Source organism: Silurus meridionalis, chromosome 3, assembly GCF_014805685.1.
Source record: "Silurus meridionalis isolate SWU-2019-XX chromosome 3, ASM1480568v1, whole genome shotgun sequence".
Classification (NCBI taxonomy): domain Eukaryota; kingdom Metazoa; phylum Chordata; class Actinopteri; order Siluriformes; family Siluridae; genus Silurus; species Silurus meridionalis.
The window spans coordinates 20,104,883-20,122,777 of record NC_060886.1 but is presented as its reverse complement, the minus strand read 5'-3'; the positions used below and the strand labels follow the sequence as shown (position 1 = coordinate 20,122,777).

Sequence of the window (17,895 nt, the reverse complement as noted above, 5' to 3'; positions counted from 1 at the left end):
AATGCACATCCGTAATGACTTCTGGTTTGTTGCAAGCACAGGAAAAAAAGAAGCTGAACAAAAAACAACAGCAGCCCGTGATGCACTGGAGGTGTGGGCTCCCTGACTAGCAGATTAGGGTTGTGGGAGCACTTTGCACATTGTTGTCACAGGCTGGCCGAGGGAGAATTGCGCTTGCTTATCCCCAGACAGATAAGACTGTGAACAAAGCGTACAACCAATTTGTGTTGCACTAAATTAAAAGCTCCAAAAAACATTAAATGAATTTGTTCCACATCATCAGCACATCTGACACATAAATGTTTTTTTTTCTTCTTGTCTTCATCAAACACTTGATATGATGATCCTATTGCATCACCACAACAGTAATTCACAACGAAAAATGAATGAAGGCTTAACCCCCTTCCTTGAATGTAAACTCCTTTTAATTTGAATAGATCGGTTCCTTAAATAATTTAGTTTGTGTATATATATAAAAATATCCTTACAAGTATAAAAATACTGTGAAATACTGTCATATTGCTAACTCATGCCTAGCGTTCCTTGAATAGGCTCAATATTCACTACGGCTCTGTCCAGGATGAAGTGATTATTAAACATGAGTGAATAAATGAATTAACTAATAAACTAATTCGTTAATTAAAATATCTCTGCTATCTTTCAGGGATGTTATGTATTAAAGATATAATTTGAATTAATATAGTCTACCATAAGTAGGGCCAAAATCATATGTAAAGACAAACAGAAAGGAAAAACTAAGGCTCAGCAGGAGTGTTGGGCATGGAAAAGGGATCCCTGGAGAGCTGATGGGACCATCAGTAAGGACTAGCGTTATGTTCAAGGTGTCATTTTTACAGTAATACTGATAAGAATACAAAAAAAAAGTGTCTCCAAAAATGTGTTAGAAATCTCTCCTAACACAATAGCTGATAAACAAGAAAGATTGGATTCTTTTCTTTGATTCAGACTGGTCAGAAGGGACAGCTGTTGGATCCCTGCTAAAACTGAATGGGGTTGATATTGAGGATTAATTTTAAAAAGGACTCTTTTTACGAAGAGCCCGGGCACTAATGAAGCTGTCTACCCACTAGCCGAGGTGTCAGTCATCCTCTCCTCCTGCCAGAGCAGAATCACTCTCTCGTTCCACCACGGCCAGATGGTTTCTTCACACTGCATAAATAAATGGACGCGGGGGTGTGGACCTCTATAGCACAGATCACATTCTTAAGACATATACAGGACAGAGAGAGAGAGAGAGAGAGAGAGAGAGAGAGAGAGAAGAGTGGAAGAGAATAAGCAACAGAGATGGGGAAAAAGGAGGGAGGGTCAGAAAAAGAGAATGTGGTTAATAATAATAATAATAATAATAATAATAATTACATATAGTTGCATGAAAGGTCCACACCAAGACCACTGGTGCTTTGACTGTGTTTAGAGCAGGTCTGTGGACAGAGTGTTAACTGAATGCCTGTCTGCTTTTCACTGTACACAGATCACACCTTAAAGTGTTATCTTCTTAGAACTCTTCCGCAGATTTGTTAGCATCATTAGATAGATTGCCTCACCTTTGCCAGCAGTGTGAACCACTATCAGTTATGCCACCGACCTTTGATTATTAAACTCCATTAGAATACCTGCTAATGAATTGTGAAACATGGTGTTATAGTGCAAATATAGGTTCAGTATCACTATTCGCTGTGTCTTCACAGTGGTGTGCACATGCTTTTATTTAATTACGAGCTGGGTTTACCAGCTTTAGGCAAGTGGTTGAAGTGAGGATGTCCGAACAACACATAGACAAAAGGTGTTTCTAATGCTGCTGTCTGCCTCAGTCATTAGAACCTGGCTGTGGCGCAGCTCCTACCTGTAAATGGACTCAGAGGAAAACAGAAGAAGTGCCCGGTGAGAATTTCACCAGGGGCTTGAAAATTCACACCCATCCAAGGTGTTGTTTAGGCGTCTGATAAACATGTGAGAAAATAATGGGCTGGGAGAGGAGTGGGTGCTTCAACCACAGAGACCAGAGTCAAGATGGAGATTTTAGAATAATTAACATTGTGATCAAGATGATATCAGTCCACTACTCGTCATTCATTCAATGGGAGCAACAAAGAAAATCAAGATGGAGAGAGACAATATCGAGCTGAGAGCATCTTGGACACCGGAGTTGTAGATCCAATTGAGGCTGTGAGCGGCCATATGGACTGGTGTGAAAATAGAATGCCAGAGTAGAGTAGAAGAAAAAGGAGAGAAAAATAATAATAAATACACAGCATTTTAGATATGATCATACTACTGGGAGCCAATTTTTTTTCCCTCTTCTGGGGTGAAAACAACTAAACGACGGTTTTATATGACATGTTGCCATTTTTACTTTCATTTGGTTTTCTCCTGCTTTGTCCTATCATGGTACCATATACCACCATCAATTACTATGAAATAAACAATAAAAGAACATCATGCAATCCTGAGTCCTTATATAGCAGCTATATGAGAGGCCCAAACATTGGGAACAGGCAGAGAATAAAAAACAAAGTGCATGTGAGTCTCTCCTCCCATCTCGCCTGCTGCCTGATGTTCAGAGCCTGCCTGTTATCGGAGGTGTTAATTGGCAAATTCAGTACAAGTCAAGAGCATGTTCCCCGTCGTCCTCGCCCAGCTAGGCTAGGTCATTAAGCTGAGAATGGATTCTCTCATGCTGCCTTAACCCTTGCAGTGCACCATGGTGTTTTTCCCCCCTTCATCTTCCTGCATCCCTCCTTCCAGCAGCCACACTGAAATGTCTCTTATGACCACATTGCCACATACGTGAGTTCAGAATTTAAAAAAATGATGCAACAACTGCTGTCACTGAGCATTTGGGAGTTAATGTTGTTGTTAAGTGTTATGGACAACAAAAATAGCACGGTACTGTAAGTAATCGTGTGCAAGCTGACCAGAAACATCGCTTTAACCACTCTCAATCCAAAACTGTTCAACTTTTCGAGTGTCTGTTTCAAAAGGTCAATGAAATCATGTTTTCTTTTGCAACTTCAGTAATAAAAGTAACAAAAAGACAAATTACTGAGCCAAAAAGTTGAGATAAAGTTGAGTACTGAGATAAATACACAGTCACGATTGTTCAGTGAGAATGACACCAATAGGCTGCATGTTGCAATGTGCAGTTTTACAGTCTCCAGGCCTGAGCACTGCAGAAGCCTTGTTTCCTTTCTCTTGTTCCCCAGTAAAGGCAGCATCCTCTGGGGTTCTGGGTGCGATCTCACCAATGCCTCTGTCATCACTTGCTGTGACTGCCAAATCTGTGCTCCAGAAACGAGGGCTCGCAAACCAGCACCGAAACAAACACACAATGCAGGCAGGGCTGCTTAGAGACCTACCGAAGGCAGCCTTAACAACAGCACATTTCTGCTGAACATGCGAGGAAGAATCACAGTGCAGCTGAACCAAGAGGGAACAAAGCCTTTTGGATAACTTTCAAAATTTGTGGTGGCTCCACTCTCTCTCTCACTCTCTCTCTCACTCTCTCTCTCTCTCTCTCTCTCTATGTCTCTCTCGCATATGCCCTTTACATTTTGTTTCCATCCTGAATGTTAGCAGGCCAGACACCCAAATATGTTTCTGTAAAAAGCTGTTGATCGTTGACATGACTCTGATGTGGAGATCTGGAGCAAATGATATCAAGTTGTCAGGGACTGAAGCTTTTAATCTACGGTTTTCATGGTCACGGATGTATTAAACATCACATGTAGACCAATATAAAAAAAATAAACTTTTTTTTTTTTTTAGGTCAAGCAGCTTTTAATTGGCTTATATATATGTTACATGTCAAAATACATCTATTATCTTTATACTTATTAGATCCATATATTAGAGAGCTATATAACATGTAATAACTTAGCTTAGAATATTCCCATACAATAATTATAAAATCTCGTTTGAGAAACGTTAAAAAATACCACATGGAAGCCTCATTACAAGCACTTTTAAAAAATAATACAGGAAATATCCTTCGTCCCATTAAACTTTGTCAGTGGTAATGATGAGGCTGCCTCTAACTTCCTGCTAATTAACACTTCATGCTAATTCTACAACCGTTTTCTTTTTTCACCCAAACTGCTAGTTGGCAATACACTGGGCGCACTGCAGTCAGTGTGCTGCACTTAGCTTGTTGTTCTCTGGCTACTTTGAGGAAGATCATTGACTGAGAGTTCTCATGCCAATATCATCAGGGAGAAATCTTCAAAGGTCTTCTTGCTGAATGAACTAGTCCATGGCCCTAAGTCCAGAGCCGCAAATAATTATGCACTGAGTTACTGATCTTGTAATTATGTGTCTGTCAAAAAAAAAAAAAAAAAAAAGAGGTGGGGGGTGTATTAAAATAAAAAAAGAAAACTAGCGTTCAAAAAAATCTACACAGAGAGCATACATTATTAATCAAACCAATTGATTCAGATGGTATTATTGATGAGTTTTACCTTTTTGTTTATGTGAGGCTCCATATAATAGAGAGTACCTATAAATACGTATATACCTGAACTATCAATAAATAGCAGTAAGGATTTTATTCTATAGCCTTAATGAAGATTACAGTAGGCGGGTTTGAGGAGGAATACATTTGTGTACCAGATAATAATAGGAAAAATATGAATACTGAATACTGAATAATACAGTAATGTGTACAGTTTTTCCTTTATTGCCTCACTTTATTATTATCATTTTAATGTATGCTATAAGAAGAAAAGAGATGAAATGGCAACTCTAGTTTGTAGTTACCATTTTATTTTGGTATGATGTATTAAGTAATTTCTTAGACTAGATGCTTTTTTTATTCCCAGGTGGAGAAAAAATTACAAAACAGATCCAGTGGACACGTGGATAAAAAATAAAAATAAATTAAAAAAAAAAAAAAAAAAAAAAAAAACGTTTTACGGGTAAATGCGCCAAGAAATCTACCTCATTCACGAAACGCGCCTAAAAAAACCCTAACCAATTACGCGTATAATTTGATTACCTCAACATATGCTGCAATCTGCACAAAGATGCAAAAAACTTTCTCCAACTGTTTTATAAAAAAAAATACTTTTCTCAAAATTTCCAAATTGGATCACAAACGTGGACGTTTTTATTTATTATTTTTTATCTAAAAATCTACTTTCATTCCTTTGTCTTAAAAAAAAAGTATGAGCACAACTGGCAAATAATAAACGAATAAAGAGAAATAACTGAACCGGATAAATTGTGCTCTCTCTTCCAGCAGCCCGTATAGGAGACACACTGTGGCATTAATTGCAGGAAAATTAGGTACAAATGAAAACGCAACAGATGTTTTAAATCATCGTAATTCGGATTGTTTTTTTTTATGCACTTAGCATAGATGCCTGTTAATAGCATCTTTATATATATTTGTTTTTTTGTTGTTGTTGTTGTTTCTATTTATAAAGGGGAATCTCGATAGCAAGCCCACATTTTGCGCTTTGGAGAATGTGAAGCTTGGCGTGTCAAAACCGAGACGCAACTTCACACGCGAATCTGTTGTTCACTGTCCACGTTGGAGATCATTTTATGGACTCTAAATTGAGTGTTTAAAATTAGCAGGCTATAGGACGGAGCTCTGACAGCCATATATATATATATATATATATATATATATATATATATATATATATATATATATATATATACGCGCAATAAAGAACTCAATGCGCTGCCTAAAGGAACCTTTCTTGGCTCATTCACTGCGTCGGAGGAACTCGTGCCAGCATAAATATGCCATCTTCTTCTTCTCTCTTTCTTTCTTTCCTTTCCCCCTCGCGTTGGAGGTGACTCCGCTCCCCTGAAGCTGGAGACTTTACTATTTTTCAGTGAACCGAGCTGTGTGGCTGATTAACATGCGCTAATAATGGCGGCCCGGCTCCTGCTCCATTGTTCTAACACCTCCCCTCTCCTCCGCACCAATCTGTCACCGCTCCGGCGCGCCGCGCTGCTCTGCACAAATGAGATGGATAATTACTTGCCCCTCACGAACGCCTCACTCTTCTCACCCCTGATTGCTTTCACCTTTTTTTTGCTCCTGGCAATTTTGACACCTCGTAATCAGCCTGCTGCTTCTCCCCTTTTTTTCGATCCGGATCCATCCTTGTCCTCACTCTCGGCCTTTTTTATCCTAGGCTACTCATAATAACTCTTCCATCTCCAAACACTATGGATGGAGCCCATCTTGCCCAAGCCTGAATCCTAATGCTGTTCTGGTGCAAGATGAAAGGAGTTCAACCGATCAAATCTGTATAGGTCAATTTCTTTCATTTCTTTTACTTCTAGCGTTTACATTAGTGCGATTCCATCAGGGGAAAAAACGAGTGGACATACTAGGAGGAAGAAAAAAAAACACATGGGCCCCGTAACTGTCAGTACATCTTCCTTCTTCCAAATAACAAGCACTGACAACATAATTATGTACAAGCATCTGTGCACGGCTCCAGTGAGAGAGAGCGGCGCTCGCAGGCTGCAGAGCCACACACACACACACACACACACACGAGTCTTCACACATCACACACATACACAAGCAGAGAGAGAGAGAGAGAGAGAGAGAGAGAGAGAGAGAGAGAGTCAGTCATTAGGGAGAACGGCGTGTTTGCTGTATTTCCAGAATAAATTCTCTCTTCATTTCTCTGTGATCTGATGTGAGCGATGAGAATTAAAAGCGGCCTGCTGATCCAGTGCGAATCGGCCATTATGCTGAACACATTGTAGTATCGCAAAATGTAATGTTCAGCTTTGTAAATATCAGTCATCTGACAGCGCTCGGCTGTTCGCTGTTTCACAATAATGTGTGTTCTTGAGAAGGGGGGGTGTTAGGATAGAGAGTACAAATGATGAACATTTAAAGCTGCATCTTCTCTATTTTCGTATATAGGCCAGAGGGTAGGTGTCAGGTTTACACTTGAATTTGGTTTCCCTTTACACCTACATCTTTTAACCCCTGAAAAAAATGGCACAATAAAAAGAAAACGAAAATACAGATTGCAGTCCTCAATGTAATGCTCTGAAAAGAATGAGATATATCTGATTTTTGGATTAGGTACCATTCAGATGTTCCAGGAAAAGTAAAATGTTCAACCATAGGGTTTAGAAAACCCCACTCAACCTTTAATCTACTGTCAGACCACAGGGTGCAAGGGGAAGTGGTGGGGTAAATACCCGAATTACAAAATTATATTTCATATATCTTTTTAACAGCTCACACTTTTTTTTTTCCATAGGTCCAATTTGTGCAAGCTGAATTGAAATCATTGTAAAAAAAAAAAAAAAAAAAGGCTCATTCTAAATGCACAGTGACTGGGTCACCGTTATTATTGTTACCCTGTTCATTCAGTGAAGTGCGGATTCTTAGTCAAACCAAAACGAACTGTGCTGAATCACAAAAAAAAAAAAAAAAAAAATTCCAGTTTGCAGTCTTCACACCAGCTCATCTACCCAGCACAAGTGTTAGCAGGCAGTAATCCTGGGGCCTGCAAGGTCCTCTCTGCACACGCATGTGTTTCAGTACACATATTTTCGCTATTTCCTTAGCACATCATCACATGAGCTGGTGAAAATTATTACATTTGTTTGCGAAGCTGCTAATGATCTACTCCCACAGTCCAATGCTGCAGAAAGGTGACAGACTAAAACACTCCATTAGAAAATATATCTACTCTCACTCATGCTTTACTGTACTTATCGATATGATGCACTCTTTTGAGTGAGGGGGGTGTGGAGGTCAAGAAACAGGAGGTGCAATCTTTCATTTTAAAACTGCATTAATGCACACGACCGTAAACAGTGACAGCCTTAACACGCTGTTTAAGCAATGTGGGAAAAAAATGCATCATTTGAGGAATGACAGTGTGCTTGAAATAAATAAAATAAATAAATACCTAATAGCAATCAGGACTCCAAACATCACACTATCAGTACTAGGATAATTGTGCATATAATTGCACAGCAAGTCAGCCACAGATATTCTGTGTAATAACAAAGTTTTAATTAACCTGCAATACCTGTGCAAAACGGCTCTCAAAGACCAGATGGCGTTGTAACATCGAAATAATTAGCCAACAATTATTTCTCATTTTGACTGAAATCTGCCATACAGCTGGTTTAATTAAAACCAATACATTAAATTAAGAGTTATTGTGAGCAAAAAAAGAAAAACAACCTGGCCACAAGCTTTCAAGTGAACTGAATCTGTTTGAGCATCTAAACCTTGACAGGGTTAAATTTATTTTATGTCTCACTCTTGCCAGGATATTTAAGAAGATTTTTAAAGACATGGTGGAGTAGAAATGACTCAAAAATAATTGTACAACTGAACAAGTCACTGCCTTTCAGTTAGAGTCAGGGGGAAAAGCTTTAAAACGAGATGACAACAGTACACCTCAGACAAACACAATCTGATCAAATAGAAGCATTTCTTTATTACACAGACACACAGAGAAGCCATTCAACAGTCCCACTCATCAAAGGAAGACTGAATAATTGAGTTGTTAATACCACAAAATGTACCGTATAAGTCCTTACAATTTAAATAAATGAGCATGGAGACCTCTCCTCCCACCACGTTCTAAATGAATAACCAGTGTGGCTGCCATGCGCTGAGTTCATTGTGCATAGTGGACAGGCAACAAAGCCATGAATAGGGCAAGACATCAGCTAGTAGGCAGCTCCTGGGTCTGGCTCTGTCAATCACCCGCTTTGTCCTGGAAGTGTGAATTGAGGTGGCTGTACATGAGGTTCTTGGGAACAGTAGCACTGCAAAAAGTACAGTGAGCAGACCCCATGCTTGATGTTTCCGATGCAATAGCAGGGATCGGATCAGGGCTCCACAGAGGCTGCTCAAAAAGAAAGACACCACTTAATACACCAGGTCCGTGTTTCCAAAGCAACAAAAATAGCTCCGAATGGTGGTGTAAACACGGACACTTAACATGACCACACTATCCCTGTGTTCCAGCAAATTACACACATAAAGCCAGCGGTCTTCTAGCACTGTTTGTTTTGCACAAATTTGCAGGTACCCTTTATGCAAAAATCTTTTCATGAGTCAGCTGACTGAACAAAGGCTTTAAAAAAAAAAAATTTTAAGTCATTTTTTCAGTAATTATTAAAAACTATTCAGTATTGGCAAACTAACACAGAAGTTAGGTTCACAAGGCATGATGTTATAGGACCATAATTACCGCAAAATATTTTCCTGTAATAGCACGTCAAAGTGCTTTACTGCCCTTGTTCCACAGCAATTTACAACAGTAGGGTTTTTTTTTTTGGCAAAACATAAAACGATGTATCCATTTATAGTCACCTGTAATGTAATAAATGTTTCCTCACAGAAAACATCACATCAGCAATTACACTTTTTCAATCCTTTATATGAAGGGCCCTGTGTATGATGTTAATACAGAAATAATGACATATTAGACTGAGCACATTAACACCAAACCTGAACTACTCTCAGAGTTGCTATTATAAAAAAATGTATTTAAACATTCTGCCCACTATGACGCTAAAATATTTTTTTATAAAGCAAAACAGAAGATTAAATAATGGTCATTACAAAACATTTGTTAATAAAAGAGTAAATCAAAGTAAAAAACATATCAAATACATTTTAAATCCATCTACTTCTACATGCAAAGATTGCTCACAGCTATTTTTTTTTCTAAATATGGCACCTAAGAAAAGAAATCTATAGTGCTAAAACGGAGCATAATTTTTTTTGTGTTTTATCGAGAATACCAAGCTTAGGTTGTTTTCACCTGAAACTCAAAAGCTACCTTGCATTGTTAATATTGATTAACAACACTCTAACAAGCTAACAATAAAACTGAGACATAAATAATGCATATTATTACCTACATATACTAATTTGCAACAGCCTATACTTACCATATTTCATTTCAAAATTAAGTATTCAAAAATGTCAACAACAAAAAAAAAGAAATTCCTAACTGCCAAACCCTTGCATATGTCTCATTCAAAAATCCAATGCAAAAAATATATATATAATCTGTATTCTACCAGAAATTGTTAGAAACCAAAGCCTTTTACAAGATTACAATCATCTGTTGGTGTTACTGAATATCTGAAAACTACTAAATATTTCAATCAGTTTTTTGGTACTAATGTGAATATATGCCATGTTTTCTTGCCATTCCCCAAACCCAGCCGAACCCAACCCTTCTCCTCCACTATGCAAACGCTTAACTATGGCAGATAACTCTCTGACAAGTGCAGCATTAATGAAATACAGTCAATATACTGTATTTTAAAATCAGGCTCAAAGAGTAAAGTGGACACATCCAGAATCAAGTAAACGATGATGTATCCAGAACATAATTTATAACTGATAAACTTTCCCAGCATTTTTCACAGGAATTAAGAATCGCGGTCCTTGTTACAGTGTCCTATTCTTGGTTGATTTTATTAAAAAGCCATGCCTGCCCTAACATAACCAAAATTTGGGGTAAGTCCATATCCAATGCAATATATATATATATATATATATATATATATATATATATATATATATATTGCATTGGATATGTGTGTGTGTGTGTGTGTGTGTGTGTGTATGTTGTGTATGTTGTGTTGTGTACAAACGGTTTTTTACTAAAAGGTATATAGTATAAACACAGACTTATGGGTAATTATGTTTCTATTAGTACTTTGTACTAATAGTACTAGATCTATTATTAAGTGGTAGGTGGCAGGTGGTAGTGGCAGGTTCTCACCAAATAGAAGCCACACCTAATAGTTGGCTAAAGAAAAAAGAACATCTAATTAAAGAGGTGGAATCAAGTGTTAATCCTGATTGGTTAGAAAGACAACCAGCAGCCACAGCAGCATTGTGGGAATAAGAAGGCAGACCCTCAATAAACATTAACATCTATTTTTGTTGTTTATAATCTTATAATATTATATAATTAAACAAATATAGTAGGCTTGAAAGAACCCTCAGCTGCAGCTGTGATAACAGTCACAGAAATAAGAATGCAAAAAGCTGGGGTTTCTAAAAAAAGTAACAAAAAGTTTAACAATATATTTAATTATATTTCCTTTTTTCAGTTCCAGGTGTTAACAGATTTTAAAATGTACTTCTGGTTGAAATATATAAAAGAAACATATTTCAATTCAAGAAAGTCTGTAGGTTTTAAAACAATACAGAGTAGAAATGGTCAGATTTGCAGTGATAGAGTCTACCTAGGCCACCACACATTCAGAAATTAAATATTACTTGAATGAGTTTTTCTGCCGATTCTTTACTCTCATTCATTGTATAACTTTACAAGCTGGAGTGTGTTTGGCTCTCACCTGTTGTGGTCCCCGGACTCCTTCGTGTGACGTGGATGCAGGCAGCAGATGTGATGCTGGAGCAGAGACCGAGAACGAGGAGTAGGACTCCTCCAATACTGTGGAAATTGGTTCTGACAGGTCTTTCCCAGGCACTGTAATCGGCACACTCCTTTCTGGAGCACTGTGTAGAAACTCATATTCACTATCTGTGGGTGGCGGGAACTTAATATCATTCAAAAAGTCACCGTCCTCTGGGCTGGCACCACGCGATGCCAGTGCGGCTGAGGTTAGGCCTTCATCGACCTCTGGTCTTGAGGTGGAAGAGAAAGGCTCTTCAACTTGTTCACCAGTGTCGTCCGTGCACTGAATGGGCATGGAAAATTGTTGCTCTGCTGTAAAATACACAAGATTTACATTGTTTGTGTTTAAAACGCACAATGCTTGTTTAGCATTATAAATTTGTAGCTTCACTCAACATCAGGATTCATGTTGCTCAAAGAATTGTTCTCTTGCTCAAATTGAACAAAAGCAGTGGTAATACAAAAATTCAGACGATGTGTTATTGTGTTAGTGTCTATAAAACAAAACTACTAGAGATTTCTTTAATATTTATCATCCAGGTCACATCATGTGGGTTATGGCATGTACAAAGGTTTGAGCCATTTAAATTTTATAGTGATTCTGGGATATTGTAATTACATTTTTATTTTATATTTATTATATACATTACATTTCTAGTCTATTTGACAGGCCACTTAAATGGCTTTAACCTCAGAAACTTAAAAACAATGACACCTATGAATAATTTTAACTTAAAGTCTATTGGCTAATGGATCTAATGGCAATTATAAAGAAATGTGAGCAAAAAGTTCACTTAAATAAGCAGCCAAAATATAATTGTTTACACTTAAAGATGCTTATATTTGAATAGCTGGACTATGTTCATAAAATTATTATTTACTCAAGGTGTACAGGAATTTCTTTTATTATAATTTTTTTTTTTTAAAGGAATGCTTGGCAACTCCGGCTATAGAGCATTATTTAAAGCTATGGTCATATGCCTTTTATTATTTATATAGAAAAGTTTATCCATTTTAGTCATTTCTCTCTATCCATCATCATATTCCTACAGCAAAAATTACACTCTCATATCTAGGGTGCATTCACACCTCACAACCAGTTTTCCTGCGATCCAGATCCGCCATAACCCTGACTGGAATAAAAACGACTAGCAAAGACATGTAAATTAAAAATTACATTATGCAAATTATATCATAATTTTCCTCAAAATCAAACAATGGGCTTATAATTGTGTTCATATACAGTGTTAATTGTTCAGTCTGTTTTAACACAGGGTAGGAATGCAGGAGCAGCAACTTTGGACCTGCTTGCCTTTTCTCCAGGTGCTTCCGTCTTTAATTGCAGTCTGGATACCTCATAATACAGCAACTAATATCTTGTTTTGACATTCCTAATGTAACTGTTATCTCTACAATTTCTTTTCTCATAATTTAATTATAGAGGAAAAAACCTCTACTTGGAGTAAAGAAGAACAGTAATCATTTAATGAAGACATTTGTCTTTAAATGTTTAAATTAGAAAGTAAAAATGGTAAATAATGTTACCACTGGCAGCATCATTTCCTTTGTGTATTCTTTTTAGGTGATCTTTCTGCCGTCTTGCAAGAGTCTGAATCCTCTGGAAAGTCCCCTGGATTTCCTGAAGCGTCTCTAGAACATCCTCACTAACAACCAAAAAAAGAGACACTGAGCATCGAGCAAGAACGTCCAGTGTGCCTAGTTTTACAAAACAGTTAAATTAAGATTAATACTTAATTAACAGCACTAATAAACGGCAAGATAAGACTTTAGAAAAGGAAATACAACTTCATTCTTAAATCTTTTGACTTGCTATCTGACAGATAAGTGAATATCCATAAGAATTAAACTTCCAAAATCATTTGCAAAACTTATCTACTAGAAACAAAAAATAATCAGAATCAAATCCTTTACAGATTGAAATTTCATGTGCGAAATAATTTTGTAGATTCTTTAGTTTCATATTTAGTTTTAAAAAAGTCTGAAAGTGTACAGTATTCTCTAAAACTGCCATGCATAAAGGGTCAATGTCTTGAAATGTAAGACATTCAGTATATACTGAATATATTTGTGTATTATACAATTAGTCCACTAGCCAAAAAAAAAACCTTGTCAAGTAATAATCATTCAAATATAGCAGATTTCAGTGTTCACCATGATGTCTGCACTACTATCTGACAAAAATCATTCCATCATCATGTATGTATCACCCATGGCAAGATGCATGAATTTTAGGAACAAGTAACTGTCTCTAGTCAGGTGTGTGAATGAATAGAACACAGTTCCCTATTAAACATCTCTCTAAAACAATCCTAATATGGTTTTGATGGTCTGACAACAAACACACAACATGGTAACTAAACACAGAGAGAAGTGTATACAGGAGTTATAATGGAGTAGGAACTACATACATCTTCATGCCACTAACTCCAGGTACTGGATGAGGATGCATCGGCATAAACTCCAGGGATTCTTTCTTCACATTGCCAAAAAAGAAGCCAGGCTTGAGAAAACAGTGAAATTACTTTTCTATGTATGATATCAAACAAAATCTAAAATTAGAAAAAAAGAGCTGAACAAGTGATCTTAGATATATTAATTTCAATTAATGCTATAAGTAAAAAAAGAAAATACCTCCAATCTCATACTGTACTTATCATGATCATTTAAACTGTCTAAACTATGACTTTCAGGGTAATGTACTAATTTATTGTTTACATCAATGTTAAGATATTTTCCTCCATTTAAGGTATTTTCTTTAACACACACTCAATGATAATTAAAACCTTATGCTCTAGCGCCCCCTGTTGTTTACAGCCATGACAAGCCTGAAACAATTGAGAAGAATTATCACTGTGGATTCAATTAGAGAAAAATTCTCACTATGGACAGATAGTGCTGAGAAATGATATCAAACTGTGAAGAAAAAGAACTACATCTTTTTCACACATTTCTCACTATTTAACCCAAGAGTGAACTGTGGATAAGTGGGAAAGCAGCTCAGGCACTGTCGTTGGATTTTCTGCCTGCTTTCGACTAATAAAATCAGAATGAGGAAGCCACATTCATATGCTTATGGTGTGGTCCAACCAGCCCTCAAAAAACTGAACGATATGTCAACGATTGACAACAATAGATTATAAACTAACATTAACTACAATTGATTATAAATTAAACATTTTGTATAGTTAATTTTCAATGTTCTTATTTCCAGATCTACACAAAATCTTACAAATGTTTTAACAGGTAAGCCAAGACTCTTAATTCTTTTTTAGTACAGAATTCTCACTAATAAAACGAGCAATAAATTGACCTATTATTTAAAACTCCAGGTTCAACTGTCAGTATTGTATAATATCACAATATATATTTCACTAACAACAGATCTATAAAGCATACCTCTTGATCCACTTGATAAAATTCAATGTAATATTTATTGTTTCAACAAGGAAAAAGATGGTAGCCTGATATGGACTTCAGCCTATCAGTGACCAGACACAGAGACACACCTACCAGGATATAGTTAGTCCTGTGGGAAGTGGAGACGTTGCTAGGGCACTGAATACTAGGTGACAACCTTTCTATTTCCTGTTTTCGGTGTGCAGTCTCGCAACATTTCACTTCCCCTGGAAAAAAAAAAAATGCATGCAGGCCTAAATTCCTTAATAGTAAAAAGTGTATAAAATTATAAATTACTATGAATTCTAAATAATAGAATAAATAAATAAACAAAAAAAGACAAAATATTTTTGACTCAGATATGTTAATACATTCTATGATACAACTGAAAGAGGTAAAAATTATATGGCAAATAATAAACTGCCAATTATATATACTTGTTTTTCTATTACATATCATCTTTACAGATGATGAACATTCTACATTCAAGAAGGTACATTCTTGAAAAAAGAAGATTCTTAAAATCTAATAAAACATTTTTTTAATGGAATTTAATTAAATGCATTTTATATAATAAATGCAAATTCAAATCAATTAAAGGCAGATTCAAACTACATTTTAAATGGTTTGACTGTATTTAAATTTAAACCCAAATCGAGAATACCAGATGACAAGGTTTCCTTTAATTGGTGTCTTGAAAAGTAAAAGGATGTTGTATATTTTCCTGAGTAACTATGTTGCCTTGAAGAATATCATACTTTTAATACCCCATACAAACAAACAAACAAAAAAAAAATCTACAAATATCCCCCCCAGAATATCCAATTCCCAAAGTTTCTAAGATCTGACATTCTGAAGTTTGATAAGTTTAAGTTTGATACTCCCTGCTCTAATATTATGTAATAATTAAATAGGCTTATTAAGGTTTGTCAACAAAACTGAAGAAACCATTATTCTACCTGTGTATTATATTTGTTACCAAATACAGGGAGTTCACATTTCACAGAGATGCCACACAACATTTAAAATAGACAAATTGTAATTTATTATGCAATCAAATAAGAAATGTAGAGCAAAAATTTTACTTTTGCAAGTCTAATATTGAGCTTTTCTTTGTCCTAAATGTCACACTGTAACGACAGTGTACCGACAGGGCAGCATTCAATATAACACCAAGCCACATATTTAAAAAGCATAAATAAAATAATAATCAGTTAAATAAATATAAATAATCTGTTATAGATCAGCCACCAAAACAGTAATAATCAGGCGGTAGATTGGTTTAGATTCGTCATAATACATTTAAACACTAACCTGAACCATACTTTATGCGTAACTGTGCTTTCAGCCGTGAAATCTCCTGCTCTTGGTCCTCTATCTTTTTCTCCAGCTGTTGTGTATACTGTTCAAACTGCTCCGTCTAAACAGACACATAAGCAGACGGGCACACAGATTAGACAAAATCCTGACTGAGTCTGATTTGGTAGTTATATTCATTAGAGACAGGATAAAAAGAAAACAGGGAAAATGCATCCGTGGCTTGAGATGAACCTTCTCCTGCAGTAGCTTTTTGGCATTTTCGTTCTCAATCGAGATGTTGCGGTAGGCTTCGTATGCTTTGTTCAGCGGATCACCAATGTTTCGGTCCATGCCTCAGCCTTCAGTAACATCACGGACGCAGCTGTCATGGGTCCTGCAGCCACAAAAAACACACTCAACACCCCCAAAACGTAGTTCTTTAGCTTACCAGACATGTCAGTCCTATATTTGGAGGTGTGTTGGGATGTCTGGAGTGCTTTATACAAATACAAACAAAAAATCATTTTATTTAAGTATAACATATTTATCAGATTTAATTAACTCTTTGTCCCGATGTGGCTTTTTGTAGTAAATCTACACTCAATAAGCCACATTCTGAAAGACAAATGTTTAAGAAAGCCAGGAAACCTGTACCACCTTAAACTGAATAACAACTGACCAGACTGACAAGTTTTACAGTGCAAACCGACAAGAAAATACACAGCCTGGGAAAAATATATAAAACTTTAGATCTGAATACCTTTTAAAACAAATAAGTATGTTTGCTGGAGTCTATAGGCACTAATTCAACAACTTAATTTTAACATTCATTATATGTAAATAATTCATACAAACTAATTTATAGAAATACGATCGAAAATAAGTGTGATCTTTCATTTGCAGTCTTGTTTCAGACCAGAGATTGATTACCCTTCAAACATTTGGCTCAGAAGAGAACTGATATTTTGTATATGGGAAGTTTAATAATGACGTCTATACCAATGAAACGACTGGTTACAATTAGAACTCCCAATGTTTACAGCGATATCGAAAAGGAAACAGTGTTTTTTTTTAATCTTCTGACATTGTTTAGAGATTAAAATACACAATATAACAGAGAAGCCCGAGTCGAAAGCTATAAGCTACCTAGTAAAGCTCGTAACTACACACAGAAAAGACCTGGCAGCTCTATACGGCTAGCAACTGTTGCTAACTCGCTTGTTCCTCTTTGGTTTTTTTTCAATGAAGCCTTACCTTCTGGTCCGAAAACTGCCCCAAAGACACCTACATTTATCTATCTTTTTGAAGTCATGGCGCACTCTCGGTCCTGTTCTTACAACCCAGTGTTCACGTTAAAGGGGAGGAAATGGAGTGTTTCGCACTCATGTACATTTTTACATGTTTTACAACTAGCTGGGAACTTCCCTCGGGGAATCCCCGCGCGCGCCTGTGACTTCCGCCTGCAGACGCTCAGCCAATCAGGAGCCTCATGCTGATGGCTGCGCGAGAGCTCGGCGCTCGGTTTCAGCCTACTCGGTTGCCTGCCGTCTGCTATTAATGTCAGTGGGGCCGCAGGCTAAAGAGCTGTGTGTAGCAGAGTCCTGCAGTGTGTTGCACGGCATGACCGTGCCTAGTCTGCCCTATACTGCCCAAAAATATCCTATCCATTGTCTCACACAAACACACAGACACACACACACACACACACACTATTAATAGCCTAGAGCAGGGATCTCCAAACACCGGACCGTGGATCATTTGTTAT

The 17,895-nt window shown here is 36.8% G+C and overlaps 1 protein-coding gene across 4 annotated transcripts; it reads right to left on the bottom strand.

Annotated features, from left to right (window-relative positions):
- Window positions 1-426: 426 nt before the first annotated feature.
- On the bottom strand, window positions 427-17,577 carry tank (TRAF family member-associated NFKB activator). 4 transcript variants are annotated; one of them, XM_046845600.1, is made up of 8 exons: window positions 17,385-17,577; window positions 16,383-16,524; window positions 16,146-16,251; window positions 14,946-15,058; window positions 13,844-13,935; window positions 12,960-13,078; window positions 11,353-11,726; window positions 427-1,223 (listed from the first exon to the last, which is right to left on the bottom strand). In XM_046845600.1, exons 2-8 carry the CDS (start codon window positions 16,479-16,481, stop codon window positions 1,131-1,133), a joined length of 996 nt encoding a protein of 331 aa, XP_046701556.1. In that variant the 5' UTR covers window positions 16,482-16,524; window positions 17,385-17,577; the 3' UTR covers window positions 427-1,130. The 4 variants fall into 4 exon arrangements, with proteins under 4 accessions (XP_046701556.1, XP_046701554.1, XP_046701555.1 ...); XM_046845598.1 differs by lacking the exon at window positions 427-1,223 and adding an exon at window positions 8,437-8,873 and having other exon boundaries at window positions 17,385-17,573; XM_046845599.1 differs by lacking the exon at window positions 427-1,223 and adding an exon at window positions 8,437-8,873 and having other exon boundaries at window positions 13,844-13,908; window positions 17,385-17,573.
- Between the last annotated feature and the right edge of the window lie 318 nt (window positions 17,578-17,895).